The sequence below is a fragment of the Cebus imitator genome, unplaced genomic scaffold, assembly GCF_001604975.1.
Source record: "Cebus imitator isolate Cc_AM_T3 unplaced genomic scaffold, Cebus_imitator-1.0 Scaffold72, whole genome shotgun sequence".
NCBI classification, from domain to species: domain Eukaryota; kingdom Metazoa; phylum Chordata; class Mammalia; order Primates; family Cebidae; genus Cebus; species Cebus imitator.
The window spans coordinates 191,962-213,728 of NW_016107387.1; the positions used below are offsets into that span (position 1 = coordinate 191,962).

A 21,767-nucleotide genomic window follows, 5' to 3' on the forward strand; every position below is an offset into this window, starting at 1 on the left:
TCAAACAAATGATCTAATGTATGTAAAATGCTTAGAACATTATTTGGTATAGAGCACACGCCTTTGCTGCAATTACTGTTATCATTAATACTTGTTGCCACTTTCTCCCCTCCCTCATACATATTCCTTCAGAGTTGTGCTCTACTGTCTTGCTCTACATGCTTGTGGGCAGAGGTGATGGATGTACAAAATATGTAAGTCATAATCATTGGTTTCCAGAAGTTAAGAGTTCTCTGGGAAAGAGATAGAAATGAGTAATTATACTACAATACCACAAGTGGCTATTAACCATAGTTAGAAAGTGATACGCTGGAAGTATTATCACATGAAAGAAAAACGAACACTGAGTTTTTCCACATAGTAGAACTATGACTAACAGGTTGAAATTATAAGGAGGCTGACTTCAGCTCAGAATGAGGAAGAGAATTCTACCCATCAAGGCTGCCCACTTACAGAGACCGTGGCCTTGGGAATCAGTGACAGCCATCATAATCAGAAGACAATCTGCCAGGAATACTGTAAAAACTAAGGAGGTCACTCATCAAGATTCTAGAACAATTTACTAGTAGTAAAGTAATAACAGATGTAAAATGTTTTCTAAGGTCGTGTGTGTGTGTGTGTGTGTGTGTGTGTGTGTTTGTGTGTAAAACACTACAATTAGGCTGACAGTAGAGCAAGATGTAGCTACAAAGAGGGTGAAGCTGAGGCCAGCCAGGTGACCTTGGCTGTGGTCAGGAAATCTCTATTTGTCTAATGGGTACACTTGTGAAACAAAAGGAAAAAAAAAAAGAACCCAAGATGAGATTTGTTTTGATGCAAAGATATTTTTACGTCTCATTTACAGTGAAACATTGAAGGCACAGGTGGGCTATGGATAGCAAGACCATACAATTTCTTGTCCAAACTAGGACACTTGAAAGTAAAAGAGGCATTCTTAGTATTATGCCATGAACACAGGCATAAAGAAGGACATATGTTCACCCTAGCTATCCACGGGTAATTAAACAAAAAGAAATGTGGGCCAGCATTTGCCTGAGACAGAAATTATAATTAGGATCATAGGTAAAGATTTATAAATCAGATAAAAAATCAAAAGTAGAAATTACTAAAGCAGTGGTTCCTAACTGGGGTGGATGATTTGGGGCCCAAGGGACCATTTGGCGATGTTTGAAGACATTCTCAGCTGCCATGAGCAGGGGTGGGGGAGTGCCACCAGTGTCCGGTGGGTAGAGGTAGGGGTGCTGGGATGCACTTTGCAATGCACAGGACAGCCCAGATGATAGTCATCTCGTCCAAACTACTAGTAGTGCTGATGAGAAATTTTTGAAATTTCGGTATTACATTTGTATTAAAAAGATTTCAATGAAAAAACATATGAAACATCTGCGCTATAAAACATTAAAGACAAAAACAGAAGAAAATGTTTGCACCTTATATGTCAATGCAATCTATATACAGCAGTAGCCCTTAGACAAAGACAAGCATCTCAACAGCAAAACAGGCAAAACTCACTAGCAAACAACTGACCAAAAAACCCCATAAATGGCCAATAAACACTAAAAAATAAACACACTCCACCTCGTAAGTCATCAAAACAACTTGAATTAAAAGGACACTTCTGATGTTACCTATAAACCAGGCCAAGATTTTCTAATTCACAGCATTAGTGATGAGCCCTTTAACACACTGACAAACAGAAGTATAAGTTGATTTCAAGCAAAGGCTGGGAAGACATTTAGTTTTACCTAAAGTAGTTTTTTGTTTTAAATTTTAATTTTTTATTTTGAAAACTTCATCGTCTCTTGACATGACCACATACTTTTAAGAAATTATCAAAATAAATAAGGATATATGAAAAGATTTAGCTAAAAGATCAGCTCAGCATTATTTACATGAGCAAAAACCAGAAATCCCTAAAATGTCAAATAAGGAGAAACTGATTAAACAAATCAAGGTATATCCATATACAACTCTTAAAATCATGCTATACTGGCTGGGGGCAGTGGCTCACACCTGTAATCCCAGCACTTTGGGAGGCTGAGGTGGGTGGATTACTTGAGGTCAGGAGTTCAAGATTAGCCTGGCCAACATGGTGAAACCACGCCTCAACTAAAAATACAAAAATTGGCCGGGCGCAGTGGCTCACGCCTGTAATCCCAGCACTTTGGAAGGCCGAGGCAGGCAGATCACAAGTTCAAGAGATCGAGACCATCCTGGCCAACATGGTGAGACCCCGTCTCTACTAAAAATACAAAAAAATTAGCTGGGCATGGTGGCGCGCGCCTGTAGTTCCAGCTACTTGGGAGGCTGAGGCAGGAGAATTGCTTGAATCCAGGAGGTGGAGGTTGCAGTGAGCCAAGGTCACGCCACTGCACTCCAGCCTGGCGCCTGGTGACAGAGTGAGACTGTCTCAAAATATATATATATATATATTAGCTGGGCATGGTGGCAGTTGCCTATAATCTCAGCTACTTGGAGGCTGTGGCAGGAGAACTGCTTGAACCCAGGAGGTAGACGAGGTTGCAGTGAGCCAAGATCACACCACTGCACTCCAGCCTGAGTGACAAAGCAAGACCCTGTTTCAAAAAAAAAAATGCTATACCAAATATTGACATGGAGAGATGTCCATGACATACTACATGAAAAAACATACCCAAACTATATATATATCTATATATGATATATATGTGAAGATATATGTGCATGTGAAGAAGTCTATAATAATACAAACCAAAATTTGAACAGATGTATGTATTGGGTGGTGAGATGTAGGCACCACAAAAGCAAGATTTTTTTTTGTTTCCTGCTTTAACAAGACAATGTCTGGCATAAAGGAAAAGTAAAATAAAATTTGTTACTGTTATTTTTGCTTATCTATATTTTCTCACTGATATGCAATGAAAACATTATTTGCTTAATGCATGTTTTAAATGTTGCCGTCTAAAAGAATAATTCAATGGCAAAACAAAATGTTTTACACATAGAAACAGAAAGAATGTCACCTATTTTAAGGATTATAAGGTTTAAAGAATAATTTACGTAATTATGCTCTGTAAATTCTACAGCACTGTAGAAATGCAGAAAATTAATTATTTGGTTTAGATGATATATTTAGATATATATTTGGCTACATAACTGAAGTTAAAGCAGCTTCAAGTGTGCTTCCCCGGCAGCTTTCCTCCCAACAATTTCATTTCCAATCATTTGCCCTTTAAAAGCAATCAGAGATATGTGCAGTGTTACTTATAGAAGCAAAAAGCTGCAACAGTGCACAACCGGCTGAGAAAGTTGAGGCACATCCATAAAATGGAATGCCATGTCACCATTAAAATGTATCCTGTAGAAATGTATTTACTGACATACACAGACTGATATAACCACTCTAAAAAATCATGCATATGTAATTTAAGTAAAATAATCCCAATTACAGCTTCTTATAACACGATTATTTCAAATCCTCAAAATAATTGTTATAATTTTCTGATAATTCTCATCTTTTTAAATTTGTCAATTCAGCTATTCAGTCTATTACTTGTTTCTCAAGACTTGAGCAGTCAAACCATCCACAACATTTTATCTTTCAGTTCCAAAATTGAAAACATTTTATGGACTTTTTCATCCTTTGAAGACATATGCGCTTTAAAGCCACATTATGGTTTCAAATGAAGCATGTCTATATATTACAAAATATGTATGTAATTTACTTTAACATTTTAATGTTAATCGTTTCTTATACATTTCTCTTTATGCATTAGTCACTTCTTCGTAATTCAGAAGCTGAATCTCATTTTCTCTCCTTAAAACAAACATAAAAACTGCTTTCCAAAGCTTTATTTTTTCTACTTTCACAGAGATCACAGAAGTAGACTACAAAGGATACTGAGAACTAAATGAATAACTGCTAAAAGAATTAATTAAAATATAAATAAAATCTGGATCTTTTTATAAACATGAACAGAAGGAAAGTTTTTCTCCCACAGGATTCTATTAGAAGTGAAGAACTCTTATACAGACCAACCACATATATGTATTTTTAATTTGAACACTAGCCCTTTAAAAAGAGCAGTAAACTCTTCCTTTTTGCTGAGGACTATTTATTTACATGCCACTCAAAAACTCTGTTGAACCCTTACTGCCCAGTGCTCTTTGTTCTGCTTACACTATTTAAAAACACTAATTAAAATGGCTTCCCATTCCTTTATTTTAAATTTATAAGAATTACCTAACACTGGAGCTAAAATATCTCTAACATTATTGGGAAATATTATAATTTGGGAAGCTGACGATACCATAACAGTAATACAGAATTCTACTATCCTGGGAATTGTTGAGATTTTTAAAGTACTGTGATGCTTCCAAATGAAATCAGAGCCTGAGACAAGTGGAAGAAAGCAATATGACGGGTACAAAAAGATGGAGAAATTCATTTGTACCACAAGCACTGATGAAGAACTGACATCATTCAGGGTACTGAAGGGGCCTGTGAGGGTTGAGTGACACATGGAGGAACATGACAAAGCATCCCAAAGGAAGATCAGGAGCACTGTGTAAGTAGGATGCAGAACAGGCTGGAAAACCAGCCTAAGGAGGAAAGAGGCAGACACTGAAATTTTTTGGCACCAGAAAGAATCCCATCATGCATTCTGTGGCTTTCCTCTTTTTTTTTTTTTTTTTTTAATTTACAGAATCCAAGCTACCCACTGTAGCAAAAATACTTCTACAGACTAAAAATCAAGCAGCCACCTAAACACACGTCCTTTTAAAATTTCCAAAACCTTGGCTTGTGTTCAGTTTCTGTCAATTTCTGCCTAAATGTGAATCATTCCATTTTTATTCTTCCAAATACTTTCTTGCTACAACTGAGAGTTTTTTTTTTTCATGATAAATTCTTGAGCTACCTATTTTTGAGAAGAAAGGGGTGGGATGAGAGGGGAGGAGGAGCAGCTCTAACTCAAACAGCTCTTATTTTTTTAGATTTAGGAGTTTCTGAACCACTTGATGCTGTTTAGTTATTTTTTTCTCTGAATGTTCATACTTTATTTTAAACATTTTCTTTGCGGCTACATAATTTAAATCCTTGAGATAAGTGGTATCTCAAGGATAAATGTGGCTTTTCAATTTAAGAAAAGGAGGCTGAAAACCAGAATGTGCTCCTGGCTTAATCTTGGGTCCCCTATGTATAACCAAATAGAGGTAATAATTTTTAATAATAAAAAATAGCCAGGCGCGGTGGCTCACACCTGTAATCCCAGCACTTTGGGAGGCCAAGGCGGGCAGATCACAAGGTCAGGAGATCGAGACCATCCTGGCTAACACAGTGAAACCCCATCTCTACTGAAAAAAAAAAGATTAGCTGGGCGTGGTGGCATGCACTTGTAGTCCCAGCTACTTGGGAGGCTGAGGCAGGAGAATCGCTTGAACTCAGGAGGCGGAGGTTGCAGTGAGCTGAGATCGAGCCATTGTACTCCAGCCTGGGTGACAAAGTGAGACTCTGTCTCAAAACAAAAATAAAAAAATAATAATAAAAATAAAAAATAATTAAAAATAGATCCAAATGGACAAATAAATCGATTTGGCTTATATTGCTTTTTATTCACATTTTCATTAAAAATATGTTCATGATGAAATCATGTTTATTCTCTTTGCCAGAGAACATGAGAAGGTAGCAAAAGAAATAAACAACTTGGAAGAGATGGTGTCCTGGTTTACAGGAGGGGACGATCCTTTTGGTAAAGTGGTAGCACTATTTGAACCTCACGATAAGATCATTCTGACATCCAAAATAACCACAACAAAAGACTTATTTGAAATAGATTGATCCTTCTCCAAATAGCTGACAATATATTGTGGAACCATAATGACTGTAGGCATCATCACATTAAATTCACATATTTTGCAGACTAGCAACTTAAATATCCACGCAGCCAAGCTGTTTTCCTGCTGGTAACTTGAATTTTTATTTTAAAACTGTGCCAACTCCTCTTGGGTGTTCTGGTAATGAAAACGATTTTCCTTAAGTTTTAGCCAAAACTTTTTCACTATAGTATCTTATGAAAAAGCACAACGTTAGGGCAAACCACAATGACCAGACGGGGAAAAAACAACTATTTGGGGGAACTATTTTGATGTTTAAAATAATGGGAGGGGGGCATGTATTAAAAATAATATGCTAATTTTAGGGTGTAATCTTATTCCATATACCAAGTTAACTGAGTACTAAATTACTAATTTTTTTTTCAAAAAAGCTGAATATGCTATTTAAAATATATTCTGTTCTTTATTGCGGTAGTTTAAAATGCAAAGAAATCAAACCAAGTAAGAATGGTGCATAGTAATGACAAGCTCAGGGAAATGTATCTGAAATTCATAAACAAAGATACCACTGAGAGTAGAAAGCTATGACAGCTCAAAAACACTTTTTAACTCAAGGAATACTAGTCATCTGAAGCATCTACTCTACTGTTCTCTCACCTGAACATATCTGAAAACCATTCATCTCAAAATAAAAGATGCGTTGGTTATGAAACCTACAGACTCCTATAGGATATACAGTGTTACAAGTGTTTCTCCATCAATGTATGTGAGTCTGGAAGGTTTTTAAAAATATGACAATACAACCATCTAGGAGAAAGTATGAAAGGTGAAAAACTGACCTGATTGATGGAGTTGGCAGCGCAGGATGCAAGGCCTGTTCCAATAGAAGTAAGCAGGAAACTGGGCAAGTCAAAAGGGCCTGGAGCCAATGCAAATCCAGCTGAAGTGGTACTTACTACCAGAGCTGTAACACACAAACAGGGCAGACATACTGTTACCGACAAGAGCCCCAAGTATAAAGGCCAAAGAGACAAAAAACAAGCCAGCTTTCATATAAACTCATTGATTCTGTTAATAACACAAAGTACAGGCTGATCTTTGGTTTAAAAAAGGTCCACATTTTTCTGATTATAAAAGCTACGTGTGCTAATTATAGAAAAATGTTAATTTTCTTTTAATTCCATACTCAAGAGAAAAAAAATAAGGTCAATCTTCCAGACCCAATCATTTACTTACTTATTCAACAGACGTTTACTGAATACCAAATTTGTGATCAGTATGCATTGTCAGGGATACAGATATATATGGTATTATTCTTGCTCTTAGGTAATTTGAAAGGGAGATGGCTGACATACCTAACAACTGTAACACAAGATAGCAAATAATAAGGATCCCAATTCTGAGACAAACTCCAGATAAGCCTAGGGGAGGGCTTCCCTATAAGAGACGATGGTCCTGGGGGTCAGAGAATGCATAGTGGGAGATGATAATCCTACAAGCCACCAATAGGAACCAAGGGAAGACGCGAGGTACAGAAGCAAAGCCAGGCAATTCAAATATCCACCAAGGCTGCTCCTTTTTGGTAGGCCCTGGTGCTTCTTCCCTGGGGTTTACAGAAGCTGACAGGGCCAGAAAGTGTTCAAGAGTAGTGCTGACATGGAGGTGCAGAAATGCGCTGGAAAAAAGTCACCACTGGTGGGCAAATCTGGGAAAGCTTGAAGAAGATGGCATTTAAGTTGGATCTTCAAGAGGCAACGCAGAGAAAGGAAGAGAATGGTGGGATGAGCAACATTACATGTACACAGATAATTCCAAGAACAGGCACAAGGGAAGGGAGGACCAATGTCAAGAATCTTAAGTATGTACGATACCACCTACCTAGCTTCTCCAACCAAAAACCTAGGAAGCATATTTGATCCTCTCCTTTGTCATTCTCTATATCCCATTCATTACAAAGTAGTGTCTCTTCTATTTCTTCAGTGTGTTTCAAACCCATCACACTGGCAGCATCTAGTCCAGCAGTTCTTTACCAGGCGGTAGTTTTGTCCCCCAGGGGACATTTAGCATTGCCTGGAAACATTTTTGATTGGAGAGGAGGGCATCACTTGTCTTTTAGTGGATAGAGGCTGAGGATGCTTCTTAACATCCTGTGGTGCATAGGACAGCCCCCAGCAACAGAGAATGTTCTAGCCTAACATGCCAATAGTGCTGAGCTTGAGAAACCCTGACCTAGTCCAAGCAATGACTAGCTTACTCCCTAACTATGAATGGTCTCTTTGCTTCCATCTTGCTTCTCTTCAGTGATGTTTTTCAAATGAAAACAGATGAAATCACAGCGCTGCCTTGAAAATTCTTTGCTACTATACCTGATATAAAGTGTAAACTCTTTCCCTGCCAATAAGTGCATCTCACACCTCTCTTTAGCTCACTCACTATTCTCCATTCATGAGAATTCTTCTGTTCTTTGAGCATTCCAAGCTCTTTCTTTTCCCTGGGTTCTTGTACTTTTGTTTCCTCTGCCTCTTTCCATGGCTGGCTCCTTCTCATTCTTCAGATCTCATCTGAAATACTACTTGTTAAGGGGAACCTTCCTGATCACCTCACCTAACGTAGGCCTCTCCAGTTACTCCCTCGCTCACATCCTCCTTTTATTTCCTTCACGGCACTTATTACACTCTGACTCCTCACTGCAATAAAGGCTCCATGAAGACAGGACCCCTGTCTATGTAGTACACTGCTATATTTTGGGGTCTATCACTAGCTAAGCATAAAGCTGTATTTACTGGAAAAACAGGAGGAAAGGTGGTAATTGCCAGATTGCAGAACAGCAAGGTGAGGAGTTTGTAGTTTGGTTGGTTGGCAGTGGAGAGTTACTGAAAGTCTAATGCAAGAAAGCAATCTATAAGTGAAAGCACACGTACACTATGACTTAGAGGGGCAGAGAGTTTTGCAGATAAACATTTAAGAGGCCATACCATTAATTCATTGTGAATAAGGGTTGTAAAAATGGGATATTTTGATTATAGAATTGTTAGGACCTGGTAACTGGGAGAGGTAGGAAGATAAAACAACAAAAAAGAATGAATGGAAATGCACTTTACCATTTACCATGCACTTGGGTGACATGGAGAGGAATGATAACATTAACAGGTATAAGGACATTAGGGAAGGAGGTGATGAAGCTAGCTGGCCTTAGGAACATGTGATGTTTTGAGAAACCATGGGACATCTGGGTAGAAATATAAAGAGCACAGATGAAATATGAAACTAGAGCTCAAGAGGGAGATTTGGGAAACTGGAGAGGCACGAAGCTCTGAAGTCACCGGCGTAGAGGCCATGGCTGAGCCTGGGGGAATGGAAGAGATCAAGCAGAAGCAGGTACAATGCAGACAAGTATGTGAAAAAGTCAGACTTTTACAGATTCGGGGGGCAAAAAAAGAATGAAAGACACAAAGAACATTTGGAGACATGCATCAAGATGATAAGGTGGCATGGGTGTCCAGTAACCATGAGAGGGGCCACAGGAAGCAAGACAGGAAGGCACCACTATTGGCATCAGCAGGCACATGCTAGAGAAACTGGTAGTTCCTCCTAATAATCATGAATTGGCTGGCATGTTCCTCAATCTAGTCTTATCAGCAACTTACAGTAATCCTTTATAGTTCTACCATATGAACAAGCTCTTTCCCTAATATCTAAATGGGTCATGGATTTCTTGATATTGCTAAACCAAAGAAATACTTTGGCTGAGTTCAATGGTACTTTGTAAGGTGCCTTAAGTATAACTATCTCAACTCAAAGTACCTAGAGCACAAGTATTTTGACAAGGGTTTCTTCCTTTAACTCAGTTGTTCTCCAGTACAGTAGTGTATCCGAATCTCCTGGGGGAAGATTTACCTCCAGAAAATGAAAGACACACACAGATATAAGTAGACAGCAAGGTTCAGGAATGAGGATGCAGGTTTGGTTAAAGATTGCAGGAAGATGAGCATTTTAGGAGCTGAAGGCAAATGAAAGGCTAATCAGAAGTCATGAAGACACACACGTTCAGGAGAAAGGTAGCATGGCTGAGGTGGGGAGTTTAGGCCACAAAGCATGTGTTGTCCACTCTTACATGTCCTCTGCTTACGGGTACAGCCTGTACTGGCCCATATATGGTACTATAAGTCATAATACAAGTGCACACAAGGTACCTAACAACAACTAAGAATCATATGGAGCAGAGGGCAGGAATCAAAGGTAGAATACTCAATTTCAAGGTAAACATTCTGGAAAAGTTTTAGCTGTCTAATTCTGTAACAACTTATACCCAAAGGAAAATGCCATGATGATTCCAGACTCTGAAAACAGCAGTTGCGGTACATTTTACCCTTGTGCCAATGGGAAATGAACAGTCTCTCATAATAGTCCATTTAGTTTTACCTGCACACATTTAATGACCATCAAGAACGGCACTATTTTTAAAGCAAACAACAAAGCTCCATTTAGAATACTCAAATAGCACCATCTTTGAGGAAGCTTTTTCATTCTTTATAGATATCACACCATAAATTGCAAAACCTCCTGGACAGGCCAGTGTTAAAGAACAAGAGTCATCTTGTTTTGCAAGACTCAAGAGCTCTCCAGATCGGTTAGGCAACTCTTCACATACTGCACAGTGTGTCAGTGACAACCAGGACTGGAAGAAAAATCCTTAGCATCCAGGCTGCCTCTCGTTTGTATCACAATTCTACCACGCAGCAGAAAGGCTGATGGTATCTATGGGAGAATTTAAGGGAAAAGAGACTGCAGAGTTCTCTCTCTTAAAATCAAACTAAGTAAACTGCTTATCTCCACAGAGTAAATCAGCCAAAATAATTTGACTGCATGGCCTTGAACGCAAAAGTAGAGTTGTTTACTACTCATAAACGACTGTAATAGTTAAAAGAAAATCTGCTATAACCTTCTCAATATATAATTAATAAAATCTAGAGTCACCAAAATTGAATGACTATAGTCAGCCCTCTGTATCCATGGGTTCCACATCTGTTGATTCAATCAACCTTGGATCAAAAATATTCAAAAAGAATACAGTTACGTCTGTAATGAGCATGTACAGACTTTTTTTCCTGTCATTATTCTGTAAACAATACAGTATGATAATTATTTATACAGCATTTACACTGCATAGGTATTATAAGTAAACTAGAGATGATTTAAAGTATATGGGAAGATGGGCATAGGTTATATGCAATACTACACCATTTCTTATGGAGAGAAGGGTACTGGAGCAAATCCCCCATGGATACTCCAAGGGATGACAAATTATACTTCAGATATCTCTAAATATCCAGATCAACATTTTTATATTGTGCTTTACAAACAAAATTTTTTAAGTCAATTACCATCATAGTGGACAAGAAAGCCCCATAATCACTGAACTGTCAACAGCAGAAATATTCTAAAAAGAAAGTCCATTTTGTTTAAAATTGAAAAGGGTATGTAGTTACATGAACAAAAACTGTTAATCAGATGAGGAAGTATCTTGTTATTCTTTTTATTCACTCTAGAGCTTGATGGGGTGATAAAGCATAGAGAAAGTACATCAAATGTTTGACTGAATCTACTGATAAATTGAGAAGAGACAAAAAGTGACTTATAAAAAGCTAACCAAGGGAAAAGAACAGTGTTTTGTAAGACATAACAATGAAGAAATTTACAAAATGGAAATACAACCTAATTTTAAAATGTACACATTATAAATGGTAATACATGTAAAAATACTAATAATCATTATTAGATAGAAGGAAATTTGAATTTTGTTTAACATATTTCTAAAAAAAAACAAAAAAAACCCAAAAGCTAACAAATAATGTATTTATACTTATTTCATCAAAGCAATTAATTTGAAAAAGAAAGTCAAGGAGGACTGATAAATTATACAAGTAAAATTGACCAAAGCAATATTCTCATACAACACTGCCATAACTGTAATTAAACTTTTCATTGATTTCCTGGGGTTCATTACATGGAATCATTTTGAACACCAGAATCTCATTAAAAGTGAACATAATATATTCTCTCATTAATAACACTTGAAATTATATTTTATTTGGTAATCTCATATTCTGTCCTTTCACAAATAAACATAAAATCAATGCTGCCCACGAAGCATGACCCATCCAATATAGGCGCAGAGGCACTGCACTGCAGGCCCAGGAATGGCTCTGGGAGCCCGTGGGAGACTAATATTCCCAAACCAACAGAGCTTGACTCATCCCCACTCCTGGGTGGATGGCCAGGTAGAGAACCTAAGCGTCTCCATGAGAAGAGATACAGTAGCAGCCTTCACTAAAGACGGTCCTGCCTACTAGGTCCAATCTGTTGCCCAGGATTCATTTGCTCCAGATGTTCTCTTATCTGCCTCTGCCTTCTCCAGGAGTAAGTTCCTACTACCTTTCCCATTAAAAAACAAAAACAAAACAACACAAAAACATTTTTTGCCAGATGCCATGGCTCATGGCGGTAATCCCGACACTTTGGAAGGTGGAGGTGGGAGGATCCCTTGAAGTCAGGAGTTCAACACCAGCCTGGACAACAAAGTGAGACCTTGTTCTACAAAAAATAAACTAGCCCAGCCCAGTGGCATGTGCCTTTAGTCATAGCTACTTGGGAGACTGAGGTGGGAGGATGACTTGAGCCAGGAGTTCAAGGCTGCAGTGAGTTATGATGGTGCCACTGCACTCCAGCCTGGGCAACAAAGCAGGGCCGTCTCAAAAACAAACAAATAAACAAACCAACAAAACACATTTTAAAATCTGGAAACAATCACAGTGAGATATGCCCTGGGCTATGGTCTGAAAGTCTGTCTGCTCTGAAATTCATGTTGAAACTTAATCCCCAATATGACAGTATTGAGAAGTTGGGTCTTTAAGCGGTGACTGGGTCACAAGGGCCCTGCCCTCATGGATGGATTAGTGCATAAATGGGTTAATAGACTATCATAGAAGTGGGACTGGTGGATTTATAAGAAGAGGAAGAGAGACCTGAGCTAGTATACTCAGCCCTGTCCACCATGCCATGCCTGTACCACCTGGGACTCTACAGAGTCCCCACCACCAAGAAGGCCCTCACCAGAGGAGCCCTTGACCTTGGACTTCTTAGCCTCCGTAACTGTAAGAAATAAATTCCTTTCTTTATAAATTACCTAGTTCCAGGTATTGTTATAAGCAACAGAAAACAGACTAAAACATCCTTGACTGGGCTGGAAGAAAGCAAACATCCCCAGTGAGAACTGCTTACGAGGGCCATGTACTTACGAGGGCAAAGCAAGCACTACAGGCTGCCTCCAGGAGCTAAGAGCAGCCCATGCCAGCAGGTAGAAGGAAAACAGGGACTTACATCCTAGAGGTACAAAGAAATGAATTCTGCCAACAACCAGTGAGCCTGGAAGAAGACCATAAGCCCCAGATGAGAACAGTTTCAACCAACACCTTGAAATCACCCTGGTTAGACCCTGAGCAGGGTGTCTAGCCACAACATGCCTGGACTTCTACCTGTAGGAACAGTGAAACAATAACTTTGTGTTGCTTTAAGCTGCTAAATTTGTGGTAACGTACTTAATTGCAATATGTCCTGCAATGAAGAAAATTAGTATGTACTGGAACAAGGGTAGCATTTTAGAAAGACTTGTCTACCAGCAACACAGAGGACTGATTGGAGTGGAGGAAAATTTACTCAGAAAACCACTTAAGGATTAGTAAAGGGCAATAGGCAGGACGTGATGAGGGCCTGGGTAGGATGGCAACAGTGCAAACAGAGCTCGCTGTAAGTATTTTGAAAGTGGTGACAAAGTGCTTCATTATTGAATAAATTTAAGCGGTTACCACAGGGCATGGTGGCTCACGCCTGTAATCCCAGAACTTTGGGAGGCTGAGGTGGGCGGATCACGAGGTCAAGAGGTTGAGACCATCCTGGCCAACATGGTGAAACCCCGTCTCTACTAAAAAATACAAAAATTAGCTGGGCATGGTGGCAGGTGCCTGTAGTCCCAGATACTCGGGAGGCTGAGGTAGGAGAATTGCTTGAACCCAGGAGGCGGAGGTTGCAGTGAGCCGAGATTGCGCCACTGCACTCCAGCCTGGCGCCTGGCAACAGAACGAGACTCTGTCTCAAAAAAAAAAAAAAAAAAAAAAAAAAAAAAATAAAAAAAAAAAAAAAAAAAAAAAAAAATTAAGCAGTTACTACAAAGGAGCTAAACATAATTCAGTACCACAAATAATCAAATCCAAAAAGGTCAAAGAGGATTTAGGGTCAATTAGTCTAATTTATCTCCAAATATAAATGCCTTCTCTAACATCTCAGTGTATATTCTCTGCAAATCTGGTGACAGAAAATTATTTCTCCTTGGGCAACCCCTTATGCTACAGAAGAGCTCTAGCTGTTCGACAGTTCTTTCTCCAATCAAGTCAGAATCAACTTCCTTGAAATACATACCTAGGATGCAATTTCTGTGTTGTGGAGCAACAGCGAATCAACTTTTTCTTTCTTAGCACAACCCTTCAATCATGCAAATCCAGCTATTTCTAGCTTCTGTCCCTCCGAGCTAAATGTCCCTTGTAACCAACCATACTTGACTTCCGGGCTCCAGTCCATGCCAATTGCACCTTCTAAAGACACAACAGTTTCTCACTATATCAAATGCACTGAGCACAGTGTCTGGTAAACAGTAAGGGCTTAATCAGCAGCATTCTTGGAAATTATTGAAAAGGAGTTCATAAAGTTCTAGATGAAATATTTCTCTGGCCACTATGCTTGGACTTTACCTTTCAAAGCGGTGCCTAAAATAATTTAGAGAAACAACAAAACACTTCATACAACATTCCGTATGCTTCCATATTATAATCTAAGTTATCTCTCTGTCTCTTCCAGGGAGTGACCAGATAGCAACCCTTTAATAAATGTAGGCTAATAATAATAATGATAAAAACAAAACTTACAATGGCAAAGCACTTTTAGTGTGCCAAAATGCTTTTACATTTATTTAAGCCTCGAAAATACTGCACTTCAAAGAAAGTTGTGGACACCGTAGGGACACGTTAAGAAAATAGGAACACTTCCACTTATGTTTAATTTTTTAATCCTTTCTTTTTAAACCCACATTTTGCATATCTTAAAATGAATATATCAGTGTAAGAATACATGAGTTTTATTTATATATAACTATGCATTTATAGTATATATTTATATATAATAGCATAAGTATTATAACTATACATAAGTACACTTAAAATTCCTTTTACTGATAAAGTACAGGACTAATAAACTCTGGAGAATGTGGCTCTAAAATAAAAAGCAAAGCAAGAAACTGTAGGTACTAATGTCTGATTTTCTATATGGAGAACAACATGCAAATTACTGGTAGTAAAATCTACCAGGGTCTAATCAAGAGTCATATGGTTTATGTATAATATTTGGATCTCTCTTTTTTTCAGAGCCAGGGTTTTGTTCTGTCACCCAGGCTGGAGTGCAGTGGCACAATCACAGCTCACAGCAGCTTTTAACTCCTGGCCTCAAGTGATCCCTCTACCTCTGCCTCTGCTACGCAAAGCACTGGGATTACAGGCATAAGCCACCATGCCAAGCCAGAATATAAGTACTACAAAGACTCATTTTCAGAAACAGAAAATTCCACTAACTGAAGGGAAGATGCACACATAAACACACAGTGACCTACCTGATCAGAAAATCACAAAGACAAGACAGGCTTTAACACTGTATCCCTGGCATAGGATCCATGATAATGTTTCTTCCTCTACAGAGTTTAGGGGGAATTGGAAGAAGTCACAGAGGGAGCCCCATATTGGGGGTGGGCAGAAGCAACTCTACCACGCATGCTGTTATTTCTGCAACAGAGGGGGCTTTATCTGTCACCCATAAATGGAGGCTTTTACAGGACTGGCAGTACAAATTTAGCCAGCCTCCCTAGTTCTAACCTCACAGTATACTTTCTGGGGCAGCAGTGAACCACTTGAAATGTTTTGCCTTTTCCAATATGCAAGAGGTTTTCTTGGAGAAGCGGCTTTATCGAGAATTTTTTTTTAAGTCTCACTACTTTGGGACTGTTGGTGTCTGAGCATAAGCATAATAACTGTACTTAATTTCCTTTCTAAAATCATCGATTAGAAATAACAGTAAGGATTACGTTAAAAAATGGGTCAGCTACATCTGGCTTCTCTTATTTCTCTGTCTCTTAATGCCTCACGATTTTTTAGCACTGTCCACAAAAGAACAAAGAGAAAAAAACAAAAGTCCATAAAATCAATTTGGATAACTATCAATTTTGATAAAAGATTTGGTAGCAAGATTAAAGCCACTGGCTAACTGAGATTTTGAGATTCTCTATAGATTTCAAATCATCCTTGTAATCTATTTCATTATCCCTGATAGCAGATACTATGCAACATTGTAATCCAAGTCCCATAAACTTGAGATGTAATCTCTTTAAAGCTGTTTAATATAGAAAGTTGACCAAGAGTAGGCAGTTAATGAATTTGTATGTGTTTTTGTCCACGTGTGTGTCCAAGCAATGGACTTAAGCTTTTGTTAGTAGATCTCAAAGTTCAAAACTGTATAACTTAATTCAGAGGAATGAGTTGTCTTTTTTAAATTTTTAAATGAGAGTGTACTTTTTACTAAATAGCTGTACTTAATGATTTTCATCTCTTTTATTAGCACCTTAAGCTTCGAATAGTTGAATTTCTAACTGAAGTGAGTTTTTTAGGTTTCACAGCTTAGCAGAGTTCTGTGAACCACATAATACAGTTGTCTTTCCAACAGACATATCAGAGAAGGTGGCTCCTGCTTACTGTTATGTTCAGATGAAAAGTCAATTGCTGAGAGACATGGTATTTTTTTTTCTCAGCCACATTAAAAGATATCAATCAGGGGCCTAACTGATTACAAACTATAACGACTTCTGGTTAGAAGAAAAGGCTTTCAATACAGATTTTTAACACCACAGCTGCAAAGGTAAGAATTTATTAGGGCTTCCTGTTTTCCTTTATTTTTCATACAATTAATGACGAAAGTTAGACTGAAAGTCCTGGGATCAAATTAAATCTCATAGCTTCAAATTTACTAAGCAACACTGATAACAAAATGAAGTATTTAAGTATGGTCACCTAGGCAGTTCACCAGGAAGCATTTGGTTTACATTTACAATTAGCATTTCAGAAAAAGGAAAATGAAGCGTCTACTAGGCCTGACAAATATATAAATAAAAGCTGTTTATATTAAGCTAATTTTGCGACACAGAGTGAGATCCTAAGCTTGTTCTTTCAATTAGAGCTTTTCCTTGAACCAAAGAGCTTTTCTATCTTTTCATCCTATTTTTATTTTGTTCTTTTTAAGAAACTCAATTTACTTCACATACTCAATAACCAAAAACTAACAACCTTTTAATTAACTAAAAAAAAAATTCCATAAAACTGATGCCTATAAACTAAAACTGATGAAGAAAACTGAAACTTTTAAGAAGCAGAAATATGTAGTTTCAAAACTGAGTTTGGCAAAAAGAAACTGTTAGTTGGACAGTTTTCACTAAAATAAAGCTTTATCTCAGTTTCATATCAAAATTATAACTGTGATTATCCACAGAGCAGATATTGTATGAGATAAACATTTAAAATAAAGAATTAAGTCTCCATTTCAAGTATCATTCCGATTTTGATGGTATTTCATGTTTAGCTACCTGTGTCTATTTTGCAGAACACGTCTAACAAACCAGACCAAATAACTACAAATGCACCGCTGCCTAGAAGTTAGATACAATGCTTTGCAGTCATCACTAACCACTAAACTCCTGCAGTACAGTAAAATAAGTGATTATTTGCAATTAAAAGACTAAGCTGTTCAAAATTCTACAAATGGTGGCAAGTGAGTTTGCTACACTTCTTTTCTCCATTGAGCTACTATTTTTTTAAGCGCCTATTATTTGCAAGGCACTGCGCTAGGGAATGGGAAGGTAATAGTCAACAAGACAGGTGTCATCCCAGCCCTCTTGGGGCTTCCACCCTCATAAAGATTCAGAAAAGCCAATAGGCATTAATTACAACACAAGGTGACAGTTATTCAGCAGGTGAAGAACTCTGTGAACACAGAAGAACCTCTAAACCCAGAAGGCTTCCCCAAAGTGATGTCAAAGTTGAAGACTGAAGGATAAAAATGAGTTAACTTGGCAAACCCAGAAGTGGTGAGGTATATATGTTTGAGATAGAGGGAACAGAAAGCACAAAACCTACAGGCTGAGAGAGTGTTCCAAATAGTCACTCTTCATCTACAGATAAAATAGCTCAGAGTAACTACAAACAAAAATGCATCTCTGCATCTTTGTAAAAGCTCACTGACATGCAGCATTCTTTTCATTCTTAATCATCAAGTTTACTATTCTTCCTTCTTATTTAATATATTTTTTAAAGCTACTGGTAAATTTAAAACTTTATATATATTTTGGAAGGATTTTCCAAAATAAACAGTTGAACAAAAACTTTCTTAGTATTTAAAGAGAAAATCTTGTAACATTCTTTTAAAATTCATTTGTCTTAAGTGTTTCATTCCTTAATCTTAATAAATAAGATGCTACGATGCTTTGCTTTGAAGTGAAAACCAAGCCCTTTATAAAACCCAAAATGATTATTAATCACCCAGGCAAGTCTGACCTGCAGATTGAGAGGCAGTCATTGGCTTCCCTGGAGTGATTCAAATAACATTCCCTCCGCATAGTAGAGGGAGATCTGCTTGGATTTACAGAATGTAAGAGGACCCCAGATGTCAGCCTGAAAGTGCCATCCACTAAAGGGGACAAGGGCAGAAGAGGCAGAGGAGAGAAAAAGCAAAAAAAGGTAAGAATTCGGAAGACTAGGTTAGCTGTAAGTTGCAGAGCTCTCTCTTAATAGGAAATAAACATCTTCTTGTGAGTAATGGGAAGCAAGGCAGTGTGCTGAGGGTAAAGAGCTAGGAGAGTGTTGAATCGGTTCCACAGATTAGAAGAGTATGTCTCAAAATATGTTATGGGGACCATTAAAACACAGAATTCTAGACCCTACCCCAGACCCAGAGGGAAGGAATTTATGGAGGTAATAACTAAATATTTGCATTCTAACAAGCATTTCAGGAGGCATATGAAGTTTGAGAACTCCTAGAAACAGTGTTTTCTTGGTTGATGGTAGAATCTTGGATAAAGAAAACTGAACAAGAAGGCAAAGACCTCAACAACTGTTGGAATGCAACAAGAAGAGAGAGGAAAGTTTACAGCGTTCTTCAACATTCACTAACAGCTTTGCCACCTGGCTTGCTTTTTGGTTTAGCTGAAGTGCCACCATCCACCTACACTTTTTCATGAAGATGTGTACTTGGGCTTGCTGGCTTTCCTCTGCTGCACAGTCTGGTACTGACTACATACAACCCAACCCAAACTAGGAGTCTCCAAATGTGTATTTGATTATCAAGATGATAGGGAAAATCTGCTGCCAGCTCAGTACACATCCACAACCACTAATGGAAAAGTAGACGCCAAGCTGGCAAGTCAGTCTTCATTTAAAGACACTGCTTTTGAAGCACACATATGTGGTGGTAGTCACAGAGCAGACTGAAGGCGGTGTTTTATTTTTCTTTGGAAAAACTGGTAGGGAAGAGGCAGGCAGCTTCATGTCCTCTTCCAAGAAGGGGATCTATTGGATAATGAGAGAGCCCAGTGAGGGCTATAAGGACACAGAGAAGTTGGCTACTGTCACAGTTGACTAGGCTGAATTTAAGATATTTTGGCTTTTAAAATGATAGAAGTAAGAATTACACCATACTTTGTAATTCCTTGCAGCTGGAGGTAGCCACATTGCACACTCCTGGCCAATGAGATATAATAGGTTCCTATCAAGAACATTCCCTACCAAATTAAAAGACAAAGTTGTATAAGGAGGTTTCTGCCTTTCCACGTTTCCCCCTCACCCTTTCTGCCCAGGATACAATATGATGATGAGAAACCACATGGTCCTGAGAAACCACAAGCTAATGATAATAGACTAAGAAAGTACCAGGTATGTTGGCAACATCCCTAAGCACCAGCTCCAGACTCCTAACGGCAGAATTCTTGACATATGAGATAAATAAACCCTTTACTTGTTTAAGTCATTGTTTTCAAGTTTTCACTTATGTGACATTGAGTCAATTCTCAACTCAGTTTTTTTCCCTCCCTCTTTACAGTTCTCAATATATTTTGAGAGTGATTATCATTGTAACAAAATTTATCTTTATCTTCCCCTAGCATCTACCAGAGCATCTTATACTTACAATCTGTTCAATTAAAATCCAATTGAATTTAAGGCAATTAAATCCCATCTTAACAATTAAATCATCAGAAAACAGAGTAGCCTAGATAAATATATATATTTTTTCTAAACTGGAACATTGGCTAAAGCATCTGTACAGCTCCAGCCTCACAGAAACCAACTCAAGTGATGAAATAAAAACGAAAATCGAAGAAAAATCTGTATCAGCTACAAATGAGGTAAAGATAGGACACTAAAAACCTCCAGAAGTATTGGTTAAATATAGCACAGATAAGACTAAATTGAAGACAGTTACTGAGGGCTGAGTCACTACATTCATGATTTAAATAGCAAAAAATACCTACTAATAAGGCATGAATAAAAATGGGAAATAAATATGGTAAATCAAGGCTATTCTAACCATACCTATTATTCCTTCCTGGTGAGAAGCAAGGACAGAAGCCAGGGTGAGCCATGGAAAAATAAGCCCACTCCCCAAAGAGTCTCTTTGTCACCACAGTGCAGGAGAGCTTAGAGGCAGCTATATCATAGCTAGAGGGACAGAAAGGGGTAGAGGGTCACACCAAAATGAAAGATGGGGCCTTACCTTGATGTAATTCTCACTGAGACAAGGCAGAACACTTTTCTGATGGCTTCAGTGTAGCAAGCCACCCACTTTGACATACTATGGTATTCTTCAACCTCGGCAAGCCACAGCACCAGAGAAAAGGCTGGACACAGACATACCATACGCAGAGAGGATAAGCAGGTGACACTAAAAACCAGGTTTGGGAAACAAGACATTGGCACTGTGGTTTCAGAAACATGACGAAAAAAGCCTTTCGGAGAAAAAGTTCCCTCACTTGTTGTGCCCTCCTTGTCTCCTTCAGGCCACGGGACTGCTAAACCAGTAAATACAAACTGACAGCCTCGGTTTCCCTCACTTAAAATGAGAGAGAACTCCAGCAACACCAAGTGAAATTGTCAAGTGATGAATAAAAATCCAACCCTGAATCTCTTCAATGGATACATAATGAGCACTTCCCATGTGCCTGGCATTGCTGTATGTATAGAAGACACAGCAGTGCAAACAGACAAAATGCCCCACTCCATGGAGCTTACATTCATTTGGGGTGTGAACTACTGTCTAGATAGTGTTGTCTTCTTTCCGGAATGGAGAAAGATAAAGAGAGGTAAAATGAATCAATATGTAATTCATAAAAAAGATTCTACAAGATAAAAGAAAAAAAGTAACATGGGAGAATAAGAGGCTGAATACATTTTGAAAAAGAGGTACCACAGAACCACTAGACTATAAGCTCCTCTTGAAGAGTAAAACCTATCAGGACAGAGACCGTGTCAGCCACTTGTGCCCTATTCTGTCCACAACACTCAGAAGTGGATACTTGGAACATAACAGACGCTCAACAAACACCAGCTGAATGAGCAGAAAAAGTAAATTTGTACACTTTAGAAAAAAAGCAAATCCCATGAAACAAAGTAGGTTGAGAAAAGTAGTACACAGAAACAAAAGCTGCCATTGCAGAATGTTAGAAGCCATGAGATGTAATAAAAAGTAGATGGTGCAAAATCAAATCACCACTGTACATAACACATTTCAGAAGACCCTTCAGAATGAAGCAGAAAATG

General features: G+C 38.2%; 1 protein-coding gene across 1 annotated transcript in view; it reads right to left on the reverse strand.

Annotated features, from left to right (window-relative positions):
* The window catches only part of LOC108306453 (protoheme IX farnesyltransferase, mitochondrial), a 127,846-nt gene that overhangs the window by 90,010 nt on the left and 16,069 nt on the right, over positions 1 to 21,767 (reverse strand). The window contains exon 4 of the mRNA XM_017531380.2: positions 6,654 to 6,778. Coding sequence (XP_017386869.1) covers positions 6,654 to 6,778 — 125 coding nt within the window. The remainder of the gene's footprint in view (positions 1 to 6,653; positions 6,779 to 21,767) is intronic.